This window comes from Bos taurus, chromosome 7 (genome assembly GCF_002263795.3).
Source record: "Bos taurus isolate L1 Dominette 01449 registration number 42190680 breed Hereford chromosome 7, ARS-UCD2.0, whole genome shotgun sequence".
Classification (NCBI taxonomy): domain Eukaryota; kingdom Metazoa; phylum Chordata; class Mammalia; order Artiodactyla; family Bovidae; genus Bos; species Bos taurus.
The window spans coordinates 37757409-37773400 of NC_037334.1; the positions used below are offsets into that span (position 1 = coordinate 37757409).

A 15992-nucleotide genomic window follows, 5' to 3' on the forward strand; every position below is an offset into this window, starting at 1 on the left:
AATCAACATTGTACATTGAAATGTCACCTACATAACATAAAACACAAGGAAAATGAGCCACTAATATTTTTAATGTTTTCTAACCCATGCCAAAACTGTTTAAATGATAGTTCTTAGGCATCTCGCTTACATTACTTATTGTCTGACAATGTCACTAAGATGTCAGTTCAAAATAGGTATAAAGACTTCATTCTCCCTCTAACATCCAGGTAACAACTCCAAGCTTAACTTCTGGTAACTGCTTTGTAAATCACAATTCCAAGTACATGCAAAATCAGTCAAAATTACTCTCTTAAAATGAAAACGTAAAGTTAATCACCATACTTTAACTACTGGTTTCCTATAATAGTAGCCTCTGCTTGGATCATATCACATAGTAAGAAACACTTTTTTATGTTGCAAATTGATATAAATATACAAAAGCGTCACAAGACAATTTTTTACCCAGAGCAATGATACATATATTCTATTAAATTTCACTTTTAAAATACTAATTCAAAAACCCTCCATATTGATTTTATTACCCACTAAACCTCTAACAGGTCAGGCCATCTAAAGTAGGAAAAATATTGCTCAGAAATACTAAAATGAGTTTTAGGAATTATGTGTGTGTGTATTCATGAAACAATTACTGTTTACTATAATAAATCATGAAAATACATAAAAACAGAACTGTAACTGCTAAAAGAGAAAGCACTATCTATATTCTGTTGCTATAATCCACATTTATAACTAGTAAATACTATAAGCAGATATTCCATATACAATATATATATGGCTTATTACAGAAACTATACATTATTATTTATACTTATGTAAAAACTGGAAGTTGACTATACATTTAATACAAGAACATTAACCTATTTTTTAAGCTTAGCTAAATACGTATTCCCCAATTTCCTTGACCACTTTTCTTAACCTCAGTGATTTCTTCCTATACAATCTACTGACTAATTATAGGAAATTCCCCACCTTAAAAAAATTCTAGTTGGTTTATTCTGTGTTTTCTAAAATTATACACATTGAATGAAACATAAAATAAGAACTTTTTCTAAATCTTTCACACAGGGGAGAAGGGCATTTTTCAGTTCAATGTAATCTGCTTAATAAGGTTAGCTTTTAGAAGCATTTCTCCTTATAAACCTGTATCACCAAGAAAGCAATACCTGCTGGGAAAATCAATTTATGAATGAATAAGAGGTCATAATTATGATCCCTCAATAATGGCACGTGTATATGAATGTGTATATAATTAAACCTTTAAAATAACAGATTCAGAGTACTTTTACATTTGTCTAAAATAGAGAAGTTTCTAGTATTTCCATTACAATCAATAAGATATTTATTTTCCTAAGCAATATATGTACCTACAGAGTCTGCCAAAGGACACAAGACGACAGCATCAATTTAGAAGTACATTTTATTGCAAACGTTCTATTACTATAAACCAGTGAACAATAGGGGCACTGATGTTTATACAATTTTTACCTTTTTCCTTCAAAAGAAAACGCTGTCGAAGAAATGAAGAAGGGCATTTAGGTCCATTAATCAAATCAGGTATTTAGGTCCATTAATCAAATCAGGAACATTGTAAACAACCTGTCACTAGGAGGCCCTCCAGGAGATGCCAAGTTTTACTCCCCATCTTTAAGCTGGCAATGCCCAATTTACAAAGTCAGATTCCAAAAAAAAAAAAATCTATTTGTTTAGAACTTAGAACAAATTTGCAAATACAATGAAATTGTAAATGGGGATTAAATTACCAAGTAATTTAACAGAAGGAATAGAAGTGCTTCCCTCCTTTTGTTCTAACCAGAGGAATATCTAAAATTCAAAAACTAATGAAGTAAATTCCAATCCCTAATGGCTAAAAATAAATAATACCTTGGCATTAAGACAAATCAATCTCCAGCATTTTATATATGTGGTTTTCTTAACTATTATCTACATCAGATATCAGCCTTAACTCAACAAGCATACAGTTTGAAAAAAAGCCTGTCGCTTTCAGAAGATTCCCATCTTTATGTGAATTCTGTAAGTTGATGAAACCTATGCTTCTTTTCAGTAGAACCATACTTTCATCCTGGTTTTCTATCCATTTTTAAATAATAATGGCAAAATTAGATCATTTTGACCTGTGCAAATTAAAAAAAAAAAAAAAAACTTAACCATTACCTGAGACGGGAAAACTACAGGAACAGTTTCAAGAGGAACAATCCAAAGAGCAGTTCATTTTTTAAAAGTTAAGTTTGAGATGCCTATTCTACATCCAATGAAATTATCAAATAGGCTAGAGAAAAAAATGTTTTATTAGAAAATAGTTTTTAAACTCAGAAGCCTGAATGTGATTGCCAGGCAAGTACAAAAGAATAAGAGAAGAGCACTGGGGACTGAGTCCTCGCACAATACAAAACTTAGAGGTTGTGGAAATGAGAAGACAGTAATGAGTATGACTGACTAAAAGATGCAGCCAGAAAGGAGAAAATCAGAAGAGCATGAACCTGACCTTTATACCATCACAGATGCTGGGGACATAAAAATCATCAAACTAAAATCTCTGCTCCAGGCCACGTGATGAAGACAAGCATATGCAAAAACAACTTTGCCATAACATGTACATAAAAATGTTAGGTAATCTGCAAAAAAGCTACTAAAACTAATGGCTGATTTCAAGAAAGTTATGGCAAAAGATTAACATAAAACATCAGCAGTTTTCAACATACTAGAAACAAACAACTGGAAATTACAAAAATGAAATTCTATCTATAGTAGCAACCAAAATCAGGCAAATACACAGTGTCTCAGTCTGTTCAGGCCACTAAAACAAAATACCACAGACAGTATAGCTTAATAATAACAAGCATTTATTTCCCACAGTTGTGGAGCCTGGAAGTCTAAGATAAGGGTGCCAGGAAGGTTGGGTGAGGGCCCCTCTTCCAGACTGCAGACTTCTTGTTGTATCCTCACAAGACAGAAGGAGGCAAGGGAGTTCTCTCTTTATAAGGGCATTAATCTCCCTGATTACGTCCCTTCCTATTAACTAATTAATTCCCAAAAGCCCCACCTTCTAATACTATCACGCTGGGGGTGAAGTTTCAATATATGAAATTTGAAGAGACACATTCAGTCTATATCGTAAGGATAACTTTAACAAAATTTGTGAAAATTCTGGTCATTAGAAAACTACAAACATTGCTTGAAAATTAAAGAAGATATCAATAAATGGAGAGATATACCATGTTCATGAATTTAATGATTCAATATTGCTAAGATGTCAGTTCTTCCAAAAGTGATCTACAGATCTAGGGCAATCCAATTAAATTCCCAGCAGGAATTTTTTTTTAATAGAAACTGACAAGTTGATTCTAAATTTTAAATGGAAATGTAAATGACCTAAAAGAGTTAAACCAATTTTTTTTTCAAAGACTTGGAGGAATCATATTACCTAACTTGAAGAATATAAAGCTACAGCAATAAAGACAAAGGCAAAGGATAGACCTAAAGACTCACGAGTGACTTCTAATGAAAGCACCAAGGTAAATGATGCTGGAACAACTAGATATCTGCAAGAAACAAAACAAAAAACAACCTCTACCTAACAAATGGGCTTCCCTGGTGGCTCAGACAGTAAAGAATCTGCCTGCGTGGGAGACCCAGGCTCGATCCCTGGGTGGGGAAGATCTCCTGGAGAAGGGAATGGCAACCCAATCCAGTATTTTTGCCTAGAGAGTTCCATGGACAAAGGAGCCTGGTGGGATCACAAAAGTCGGACGTGACTGAGCGACTAACACCTAACAAACACCACACACAAAAATGAACTCAAAATGGATCACAGACCTAAATGCAAATGCTAAAACCATCAAACTTCTGGAAGAAAACATGAAAAGAAAACCTTTGTGATCTTAGGACAGGCAAAGATTTTAGAGACAGCCATAGAAGAATGACGGAGAAGACAATGGCACCCCACTCCAGTACTCTTGCCTGGAAAATCCCATGGACGGAGGGGCCTGGTGGGCTGCAGTCCATGGGGTTGCTAGGAGTCAGACACGACTGAGCGACTTCACTTTCACTTTTCACTTTCATGCATTGGAGAAGGAAATGGCAACCCACTCCAGTGTTCTTGCCTGGAGAGTCCCAGGGACGGGGGAGCCTGGTGGGCTGCCGTCTATGGGGTTGCACAGAGTTGGACACGACTGAAGCGACTTAGCAGCAGCATAGAAGAATGAACCATAAAAGACAAAGGCTATAAACTGGACTTCATCAAAACTAAAAATTCTGTTCTTCAAAAGTCACCATTAAGAAAAAGGTAAGCCACAGACTAATAAAATATTCACAATACATATATATACCTGACAAAGGACTTGTATTCAAACTATATAAAGAATTCTTACCACAATAAGACAAAAAAAAACTCTACAAAAACAGGCAAAGATTGTAATATATAATTCACAAAAGAAAACAAATAAACACATAAACACAATAAACAAATTAAAAGATATTCAATCTCCTTATCCCATTAAAATGTTAAAATTTTAAAGAATGGCAATACCAAGTGTTGGCCAGGATGCGAAAAATTGCTGGCTGGAATGTAAAATAGCATAACTTCTTTGGAAAACTCTTTAGCAGTTTCCTCATAGTTAAATACACACTGACCCTACAACTCAGTCAATCCATCCCTAAGAAATTACTCAGGCAAAGTGAAAATATATGCCCATAAAAAGGTATGAGAATATTAACAGATTTATTCAAAATAACCCCAAACTGAAAACAGTACAAATACCATCAACAGGTGAATGGATAACAAATTGTGATATATTCATATAATAGAATACCATGCAATAAAAAATACCAACCCACGATTTAAAAAAAAGAACAAACTATTAACACATTCAACAACAAGAATGAAGCTCAAAATCATACTCACTGGAAAAAGCCAGAGAGAAGTACATGTATATGATTCCATGGATTAAAAATCCAACAAACATCACCAAGCAAATCAGTGGTTTCCTGGGGCCAGGGTTAGAGGAAGAAAGAACTGCCAAGGAGCATGAAGTAACTTTTGAGAATGACGTAAAAGCTCTGCCTTTTGATTATGACAATGATATCATAGATATACCTCTATCAAAATTCACTGAACAGTACAATTAAAAGGATATAGATTTTACTATGTAAATTATAATTTATTACTGCAAGGAGATCAAACCAGTCAATCCTAAAGGAAATCAGTCCTGAATATTCATTGGAAGGGCTGACACTGAAGCTGAAGCTCCAGTACTTTGGCCACCTTATGGGAAGAACTGACTCAATGGAAAAGACCCTGATGCTGGGAAAGATTGAAGGCAAAAGGGGAAGGGGACAACAGAGGACAAGATGGCTGGATGGCATCACCGACTCAATGGACATGAGTTTGAGCAAACTCCAGGAGATAGAGAAGGACAGGGAAGCCTGGCGTGTTGCAGTCCATGGGGTCACAAAGAGTCAGACACGACTGAGCAACTGAACAACAACATGCAACATTTTTTCTTAACAGACAGATGAAATATACGAAAAGCTGTAACAGAGGACCGTATAGATGTATTCAGAGAACATCTTCAACCTCCTTGCCATCCTTTAGTCATTGGCAAGAAGGGGAGGCAATAAGCTTCAAAGAAGCCCCACTACTACTAGCCTCCCTGAGAAAGAATTCTACGCTGTCACATCTATAAGCATACAAAGACAAGGTCAGGATCTCAGAGATGACCACTGTGCAATTCAGTACTGACATCATAAGAGGTATAAATGCTTCATTACAAATATTGCAACATAGGGATACTCTCTAACCTATACCCTCAAGTTTAGATGCTCCCGAAGTCAACATAACATCACTGCTAGGGTGGTATGAAACTTACAACAATATTCCTTGACTCACAGACTTGGCCAAAATACCTAACTAGTCATCATATCCAAGTTACCAAAGTCAACATAGCATCACTGCTAGGGTGGTATGAAACTTAAAATTATATTCCTTGACTCACAGACTTGGCCAAAATACCTTAACTGGTCATCATATCCAAGTTATAAGGTGATGAGGGAAAACATCAATGAATTATCTTTCAGCCTGTTTTCCACCTCTGCATACCATGGATATATAACACAACAGTACAAGATTGAGGACACTGAAATGTCATTCAACTAATGCTCTCACTATTGGCACACTCTGAAAAAGTACATCAATTCTATTTAGCAAGTGCACATCTTTGAATACTATGACATAAGAGTAATTTTGCTAATAGCCCAGTTCTTTGGCATTAGTAAAATCTTTATTTAATTTGTTAATGGCTCTGGTTTTAGTCAATTATTTATAAAGCATAGAACACATTTCTGTTTCAAATTAGACTGATTAAGGGTCTTTTAGATCTAAAGTTCTTTAAACTGATTGCTGCAGCAACAGCTAATGACATCACCTTTTCTCCCTGGAGAATTTTCATTCCAAGCTAAAGCAATTCTTATTATATACATTCCCACTTTCAAAGAGGAAAAATATAAATGACTGAATATAGTTTCCAGTGAAACTCAAGAATCATGAGATAAATGAACCACAAAAAGTTTCAAGTACACCAAATTGAAAACACAAAAAAACACTGCTGCTGCTGCTGCTAAGTCACTTCAGTCGTGTCTGACTCTGTGCGACCCCATAGACGGCAGCCCACCAGGCTCCCCCGTCCCTGGGATTCTCCAGGCAAGAACACTGGAGTGGGTTGCCATTTCCTTCTCCAATGCATGAAAGTGAGAAGTGAAAGTGAAGTCACTCAGTCGTGTCCGACTCTTAGCGACCCCATGGACTGCAGCCCACCAGGCTCCTTGGTCCATGGGATATTCCAGGCAAGAGTACTGGAGTGGAGTACTATTGTCTTCTCCAAAAGAGGACTAGGAAACACAAAATATAATCCATACCCTTCTCTCTTTACTGTTCTTTCCTCCACCTATAAACACAGATATTCCTCTTTAAGAGAAAACCTTATACACAGAACCTCAAAATAGCACAATTTGTAAAAGCAGGGATACTGTCCATTTATTCAGCCAACAACCAATTTCTGAGAACCAAGTCCCAAGGGTCATTTAAAGTAGTGAAAATACAGTAGTGAACAAAACAGACAAAAATTCCTGTCCTTCAGGAATTTATAGTTTAGTAGTAGAGATTGACAATAAAAAAAAAATCAAGTAAGTACAATGCATAGTGGGTCAGATAAGAATAAGAAGTATGGTAGAAAAAAAATGAAGTAAGAGATTACCATAAAGGTAGAAGCACTTTTCACTATGATGATTACAAGAAGGCTCACTGATAAACATGATATTTGAGCACAGGGCTGAAAAAGATAAGGAAGCCAACCACATGAACACCCAAGAGCTTCTGAGGTAAAAAGAATAAAATTATCCCAAGTGAGCCAGGTGAAGGTCAACAAGATAGCAGACCAAGAGGGGGTTACTGATCACGTAGGGTCTTAAAGGCAACTGTAAGAACTTGGACTTCTATCATAAGCAACATGGGAAGACTGGTGGATGTGGAACAGAGGAGGGACAGAATAAGACTTACAATTTAAAAGAAGCACTTCTGGAGTTCCTAATCTGATAATGGTAGGAAATAGTTTATATGACATAAACTTCCCTTGCAAATACAAAGCACAACCTCTAAACAAGCTAGCTTAAAGAGAGACTTGAAGGCACTGGAGAATAACTAAAAAGCAAGCAGAAGTTAAAGGGAAGGGATCCACACAACATGACAGATTCACATTCCTTTGCCTTTTTATATTTTTATGACTCTTCCCAATCCATGCAGCATGGGGTGGCTAAAACTCATATAGAAAGCCTTAGATTTGGCTAAAGGGTCAATCACCCCCTTCCTAGACATTTACTCAAGGGAAATGAAAACATATGTCCACAAAAAGACTTGTACACAAATGTTAAGTGTTAGTCACTCAGTCATGTCTGACTCTTTGTGACCCCATGGACTGTAGCCCACCAGGCTCCTCTGGCCATGGGATTTTCCAGGCAGGAATACTGGAGTGGGTTGCCATTTGTTAACAGTACTCTTATTCATAATAGCCAGAAGCTGGAAACAATCCAAATGTCCATCAACAGGAGTACAGATAAACAAATTGTTTTCATACAAGGAAATATTACTCAGCAACAAAAGAATTACTGATACAACTAACAACACAAATGAATCCAAAAAAACATTATGTTGAGAGATACTATACAGACACATTTATTTAAATTCATTTATACTATTAATAAGACTAAGAACATAAAAAAAATTTTTTTGTGATGGAAAGTGAGTATGAAGGTGGAGAAAATTAAAACTGGACCCGTTTCAGGTGATGAAAATTTTCTCCTCTTTTGATAAGAATAATGACTAAAAGGACATATATAATTTCTGAAATTCATCAAACTAAACATTTAAAATATCTGCATTTTTTGCAGGTAAATTATATTTCAATAAAAAACAGCAAATGAATATAGGAGCATTTAAACCTAACATTGACGTTCAGTCAATTCCAGCACATGGAAAAACTATGGTTTTCTTTTGATTCTTAACATGTCAACAACTAAAGTAACAAAGAGGGAGAAATCTGACTTGTATATGGATATAATTACAACAAAATACCTCTCCTATAAATGCAGATGATAATGTTAAGAAGCATTTAAATCTTGAAAAAGGAGACTTCCCTGATGGTCCAGTGGTTAAAAATCTGCCTTCCGGTTAAGGGGTGCCTGTATGTTTAGTCGCTCAGTCGTGCCCAACTCTTTGCAACACAATGGACAGTAGCCATTCAGGCTTCTCTGTCCATGGGATTTTTTCAGGCAAGACTCCAGGGGATCCTTCTTCCTGACCCAGGGATCAAACCGTGTCTTCTGCATCTCCTGCACTGGCAGGTGGACTCTGGATGCGGGTTCAATTCCTGGTCTGGGAATTAAGAGAACACATGCCACAGAGCAACTAAGCCAGTGCACCACAGCTACTGAGCCCATGTGCTGCAACTAAGATCCAATGCAGCCAATAAATACATAAATCTTGAAAAAAGCACTCAGATATGCATTCATAGCTATATATTTAGATTTAGCTCTATGAAGTATGCTTTTTCTGTTCTCTTTATAGTAAAGCCCTTCATCCATTCTTAGAATTCCAAAAGAAATGAAACACGAATACTAAAGAAAACAATAAAACTAAAAGAATGCATCAAATTTTTAAAAGGTCAAATCGAAATTTCTAATTTCTTATATTGCATTTAAAAAACAGATATTTAACAGTTAATAAAGCAAACAATTAGTTGCTAAACTTAACAGTGAAGTAAATCTTACTACAATGGGGGGAAGAGAATTAAAGAGAATTTTTTAAAAGACTATTTAGAACATTATTATCTTAAGAACATTACCCATCCATTTTTAAATGCAGGTTTCTCAAGAACATGAGAGAAGACATGATGAATTTTCACTATATAATGAGATGAGTAAATATTATAAATAAATTTGTCATATAATTGGTAAAGTTAAGAACACTATTAACAGGAGGAGAAAATCACATTACACACATTTTGAGCATTCAAAGCAAATACAACTGTCAAATATATCTTTAAAAACTCCCTAATAAATATACAACTGCATTTTAAGAAAAAGAATCGGTATATGTAGGCTTTAAAGAGCAGGCTACTCACAGTGCTAAAAATATGCCTTAAATATATTTGTCATTATCAAATCTATTACTAAGGAACAAGTGAACTCTAATACAAAAATATTTTTTTTAAAATCATAAAACAACTCAATTATTTTCCTTAAGGTCTCAGAAAAAAAAAGAGATGTGTCTCAATAATATTTGACATATAGGTTACATTTTGTATAGTAGGAATATACATAAAGAAACTCTTACCAGAATTTTAGGACTAAAATTAAACACAGTATTCAAGTTCTGTCTGAAAGAGTATTCATAATTCAATAAATTTGTTACCACACAGGCACTGTAACAAAAATCAAACAGAAAACCCTGGTAGAAGGACACTGCTAACATAATCAACACTGGTGAAAGAGGGAAGAATACAAATTCCAATAAGCTGTGGTAACATTTCAGTCTCTGAAGAGGTTAAGACAAAGTGTATTAAAAAAAAAAAAAAAGGAGATGGGATAAAATTTAAAAATCCTTTCAATCATATCCTGCAAAAAGCTATCAGATTAATTTTTAATCAGCTTCTCACTTATCAGATTTAAGTAACAGAAGATGAAAGAGGTGTTTTAAAAAATTGAATTAAAAATAAGCTCTTTTTGATTTTTTAGCTTGTTATTTAATTGAATCTGACTCTCTCTGAATTGATAATTACTTACATGGATGTTCCACTGCAAGCATGGCACAGACAGTTCATGAGACCCTCTAAATTACTGTAAAACAACAATCAGTCTCTGTAAATACAATCTTTGCCCATTGTAAACTACTGCCATATATTTTTGTTATAATTTAATATATGACATGATTTATTTTCATCTATGGCTATTTTAGTCACCATATCCTAAATAATCATCAGGGCAAAAAAAAAAAAGATAACATTATAGCTGCAAGAGATGCCATGACATAAAAGGAACAAGGCTTAATTAAGAAAGGGGCCAATCTGACTACCATCTCAGCTTCACCATGGACCACTTGGGTTAACACAGTTAAGGCACACTTTCAAGTTTTATTTCTTTTTCAAAAATACAACACACATACCTACTGTGTAAACCGCTGTGCATAATGCCTGACAGAAAAATTCTGCTGCTAACATCTAGGTGGGAGAATAACAGTGGTTTAGAAATGTTAACTACTTTGTCAAATCCCAACTCTACCACTTATTTAGCAGCTTGACCATGGATCAGTTATTTAATCTAAGTCTCAGTTTAATTTTAAATATAAACTAGAATTATTAATGAGTTTTACAAGCTATTACTATAAAGCACTGAGTAGAATATTTGGCCCACAATAAACACAAGAGATGTTTGCTATTATTATACAATCTTAATTAAGCATTGAAGGCATTAAAATAATGCATTGATATTAGCTATCCTCTCATATACTCTGTATTGGCAAAAGGTAATTTTCTACATTCTCAGGGACCAATGTACAATTAATCACGCTCTTCCAACTATTTTTTTGCATAATTTGTATGACAACTGATCAAACCACTTCTTAAGACAGAAGTTAATGTAATACAACATAACACAGGGAAGAAATATTATTCTTTAAAGAGTAACAAACTATCATCCAGAAGATATTAAACAATGACTTACTATTGAAAGTGAAAAAAAGAGTCCTAAGATGAGCTCAGGGAGGACAGAAACCTCCCATGGAGAAGAAGGGCAAGAGTTCGCTTGATCTTGATTTTCAGTATGAATAAAGACCCTGAAAGCAGAGCTTCACATCCTTCTGACCTTTGGGGTTTTAAGCAGGAAGTGTCAGAAAAGTTAACACAGGGATAACTGGCTTGCAGTGGCCTAAGCATTCACAGCAACGTCGCTTTTTGATCCTTTGTCAGCTCTTCCTATCACTGAGAGGCAGGATTCACCAAGTGTTGGATTGTTCACTCACTAATATGGAACGTGAGTTGGGCTTAGACTGTTATGAGATAGGTAAATTTTACTCTACTAATGATGTGCTGTTGCCATGGTAACCCCGCTCTGTAGGAGAGGAACCACAGGGTTCAGACATTTGGCATATGTGCTTGGCTGAAGAGCCAATAGGGGGAAGCCACCATCTGTAGCATTATGATCACTTCTAGGTCAGAAGCCGACCCCGGGTCAATTGATATGGCTGCAACCCGGGAGCCTCAGTCATCCTAAGCAAGCCTGTCTCCACACCCAGCATCCCTTGGGGCACAGTGTGCCACACCACACGTTGGGACTGGGGTCTGGTGTGGACAGCCCTTCACCGTGGGACACACAGCATGGCCAGAAAGGTGGCCACCCCCTGGCCCATCACACACCATGTGTTCATGGGCAACTTGGTGCTAAACCATCTGTAGCTGACCTGCTTCTAGGTCAGGGTTTCATACCTAGGACAGCAGCTCCCTCATTGTGATCTATTTAAAGTCAGCCCTTGACACAAGGTTTTGTAAAAATTAAAAACAAAAAAGAAGCAAAAAGAAGTGGAAAAAAAAACCACTTTTAACTATACAAGTATACTGTACTTATATAAATATAAGAAAGAAAAACAGAAGAAAATTATATAAATATAAAACAGGAAAATACTCAAAGGCAAGTGGATTTTTTTTTTTTAATGAAGATGTTTAAAAAAAATTTCAGGAACAAAGAATGGAAAACAAAATCTGGATAAACCTTTAAAATAGGATAGGAGAAAGCAAAAATTTAAATGATGAAAAACGAAGCAGTGATATGGAGCTTCACATCCTTCTTGAGAGCTCTTGAATGCAGAAGTCAACAAAAAGAAAAGGAAAGGAATGAAAACAACACAGGGGCATTTTGTAAAAACCCACAGCTAGCATCTTACTTAGGGTGACACACTGAATGCCTTCTCTCTAAAACTAGAAACAAAGCACAACAAAGTTCAAAGTTACCAATCCTATTCAACATCATGCCAGAAGTCCTAGTCAGTGCAATAAGGGAAGAAAAACAAAAGCTGAGCAAACAGGAAAGCAAGAAAGAAAACTCTCTCTTCATGGACAATCTGACTGTAGAGAAATCACAAGGAAAACAACAAAAAAACTGCTATAACTAAAGAGTAAGTTTACCAAGGTCTTGAATACAATAACAATAAACAAAAATCAATTGTGTTTCTATATACTAGCAGTAAACAATGGAAACCCAAATTTTTAAATCCGGACCATTTACAACAACTCCAAAGAGGGAAAAAAAAAGGTTAAGAGTGTTCAACCCTAACAAAAATGGAGATATACTCAATACTCTTAAGAAGTCATTTCTCTACAAAGTGATCTATAATTAAACATCAGTTCAGTTCAGTCGCTCAGTCATGTCCAACTCTTTGTGACCCCATGAATCACAGCACGCCAGGCCTCCCTGTCCATCACCAACTCCCGGAGTTTACCCAAACTCATGCCCATCGAGTCGGTGATGCCATCCAGCCATCTCATCCTCTGTCGTCCCCTTTTCCTCCTGCCCCTAATCCCTCCAAACATCAGGGTCTTTTCCAATGAGTCAGCTCTTCACATGAGGTGGCCAAAGCACTGGAGTTTCAGCTTCAACATCAGTCCTTCCAATGAACACCCAGGACTGATCTCCTTTAGAATGGACTGGATGGATCTCCTTGCAGTCCAAGGGTCTCTCAGGAGTCTTCTCCAACACCATAGTTCAAAAGCATCAATTCCTCGGCACTCAGCTTTCTTCACAGTCCAACTCTCACATCCATACATGACCACTGGAAAAACCATAACCTTGACTAGACGGACCTTTGTTGGCAAAGTAATGTCTCTGCTTTTCAATATGCTATCTAGATTGGTCATAACTTTCCTTCCAAGGAGTAAGCGTCTTTTAATTTCATGGCTGCAATCACCATCTGCAGTTCTCAATCAAAATTCCAGAGGGTGTTTTGCAGATTTTTTTTAAAGGTTTTCATTAAAAGGTAAAGAAACTAGAATACCCAAAACAATTATTAAAAGGAACAAAGTTAGCAGATTAACAATACTTGATTTTAAGACTTACAACAAAGGTATAGTAATTACAGCAGCATGATACCAGCAATAAAGACAGACAAATAGATCAATGAAACCAAAAAGAGAGTCCAGAAAGAGACACACAAATATGTCAAATGATTTTTGACAAAGGAGTTAAGGCAATTCAATAACAAAAGGATGTTATCAATAATTGCACTGAAACAAATGAGACATTAATATCAGAAAAAATATAAGAACTTGGACCTATACCTTATATCCTACATAAAACTAACTCAAAATGGATATTAGACTTGAATGTAAAACACAAAACACTTAGAAGAAACACTTAGAAACACTATAAAACACTTAGAAGGAAAAAAAACAGAGAAAATTTTTGTGGCACTGCATTATGCTACAATTCTTAGATCCAAAACCAGAAGCAGTATTAATAAAAGAAAAAAAATGATAAATCAAACTTCATCAGATTTTAAAGCTTCTACTTTGCAAAAGATACTATTAGAAACTGAAAAGGAAAGCTATAGACTAGGAGAAAATAACTGCAAATTACGTATCTGACAGAGGACTTAAAAATTCACAAAACTTAACAGAAAGAAACCAAACACCCTCTACAAAGTGTAACACCCAAAAAACCAAGAACAAAACCAAAACCCATGCATTTTGATATGCTGGGATTTACACTTATAATTGTCCTTTATATTTATATTACTATCATTCTTCATCTGTCATAATGTAGAAATACAGTTACATAAAAGGTCTGAACAGACACTTTACCAAAGAAGCTCTACAGATGACAAGTACATAAAAAGATCATCATACTTTGTTACTAGCGATATGTAAATTAAAAACATAAGCTACTATTACAAACCTAACTGAATAGCTTTAATATAAACTGATGATATCAAATGCTGACAAGGATTTGGAACTACTGGAACTCTCATATAATGTTGGTGAAAATGCAAACTAATACCAAACCTTCACAAATAATTCCAGAAAATAAAAGAGGAGAGGGGAACTCACTTTGTAACCAGATGCCAAAAAAGACATCACAGGAAAACTACAGACCAATATCCCGCATGAACACAGATCTTTACCAAAATATTAGTAAAGCAAATACAGCAATATACAACCAGGATTATATACCAGAACCAAGTTAAATTTATCCCAAAAATGGTTGAAAATCTGAAAATCAATTATGTAAAACAACATATTAATAGAAAAAGGGGCAAAATCTATATGATCATCTTAATCTCCATCAAGAGTAACCTGGAGGTTCCCAGGTGGTGCTAGTGGTAAAGAGCCCGCCTGCCAATGCAGGAGACTTAAGAGATGCTGGTTTGATTCCAAGGTGGGGAAGATCCCCTAGAGGAGGAATGGCAATGCACTCTAGTATTCTTGCCTGAAGAATCCCATGGACAGAGGAGGCTGGTAGGCTATGGTCCACAGGGTCACAAAAGTCAGACGCGACTGAAGCAAACTTAGCATGCACACACACGCAGAGGTTATTAAGGAGCTTTGTGATACTGCTATTATTTTATATTTTTCCCAAAGAGTTCATTTTGCTTACTCTTTGCTATTCAACAAATGCTGAGCACTTTCTGCATACAAGGCATTCTGCTAAGCCCTAATACCAACACACAAAAACAAATAGGCATGTGATTCAGTAATAATAAGTCTGGGACTTCCCTGGTGGTCCAGAGGCTAAGACTCTAAGCCCTCAACTAAGGGGGCTCTGGCATGATGCCTGGTCTGGGAACTAGATCCCACACCTAAGAGTTTGCATGCTGCAACTAAGACCTGGCACAGTCGAATAAATAAATAAATGCTTTTAAAAATTATAGTAAGTCTTATACATAAGATACACAGTTAACGGAATAACCAACTCTGACCAAGGGCTCAGAAGGAAAAAATATGGTCTCATTCCTACCCTAAAGTTACAGAAACATATTTGAAATTGGGAATTAAAATTAAATCACATTGTGGTAGCAAATATGCATGGAAATACTTTTATAGGAATATCATATACATACTTTTTATTGCCTGACTTACCTCTTTACAAAAATTATCACTTTAAAAACTCTAGGTATAATAATTTATGCCATACATTACTTTAAAATATCCTTTGAATAATATATCCTGTACCTTGTGGGGAGCAAGAATCCTCTGCCTGAATTTTTCAATTGTTTCTTGACCCATAGAAGACCACGCACTGGCAAAAGCTTCTGCTTTGTCTTGTCTAAGATGAATGCTCTCTAACTGCTGCTGCAAAGCGGCCGGCTTCACATTGTGATACACTGCCTGGTAAAGAGGAAAAAAGCTACATTATCCCTAATGTTCACACAGAGACCT

The 15992-nt window shown here is 35.8% G+C and overlaps 1 protein-coding gene across 2 annotated transcripts in view; it reads right to left on the reverse strand.

Moving 5' to 3' along the window:
• COMMD10 (COMM domain containing 10) overlaps positions 1–15992 on the reverse strand; it is a 184318-nt gene that overhangs the window by 158639 nt on the left and 9687 nt on the right. For both annotated transcript variants that reach the window (NM_001083489.1, XM_059888321.1), the window contains 1 exon segment: positions 15786–15941. In NM_001083489.1, the coding sequence (NP_001076958.1) occupies positions 15786–15941 (156 nt within the window).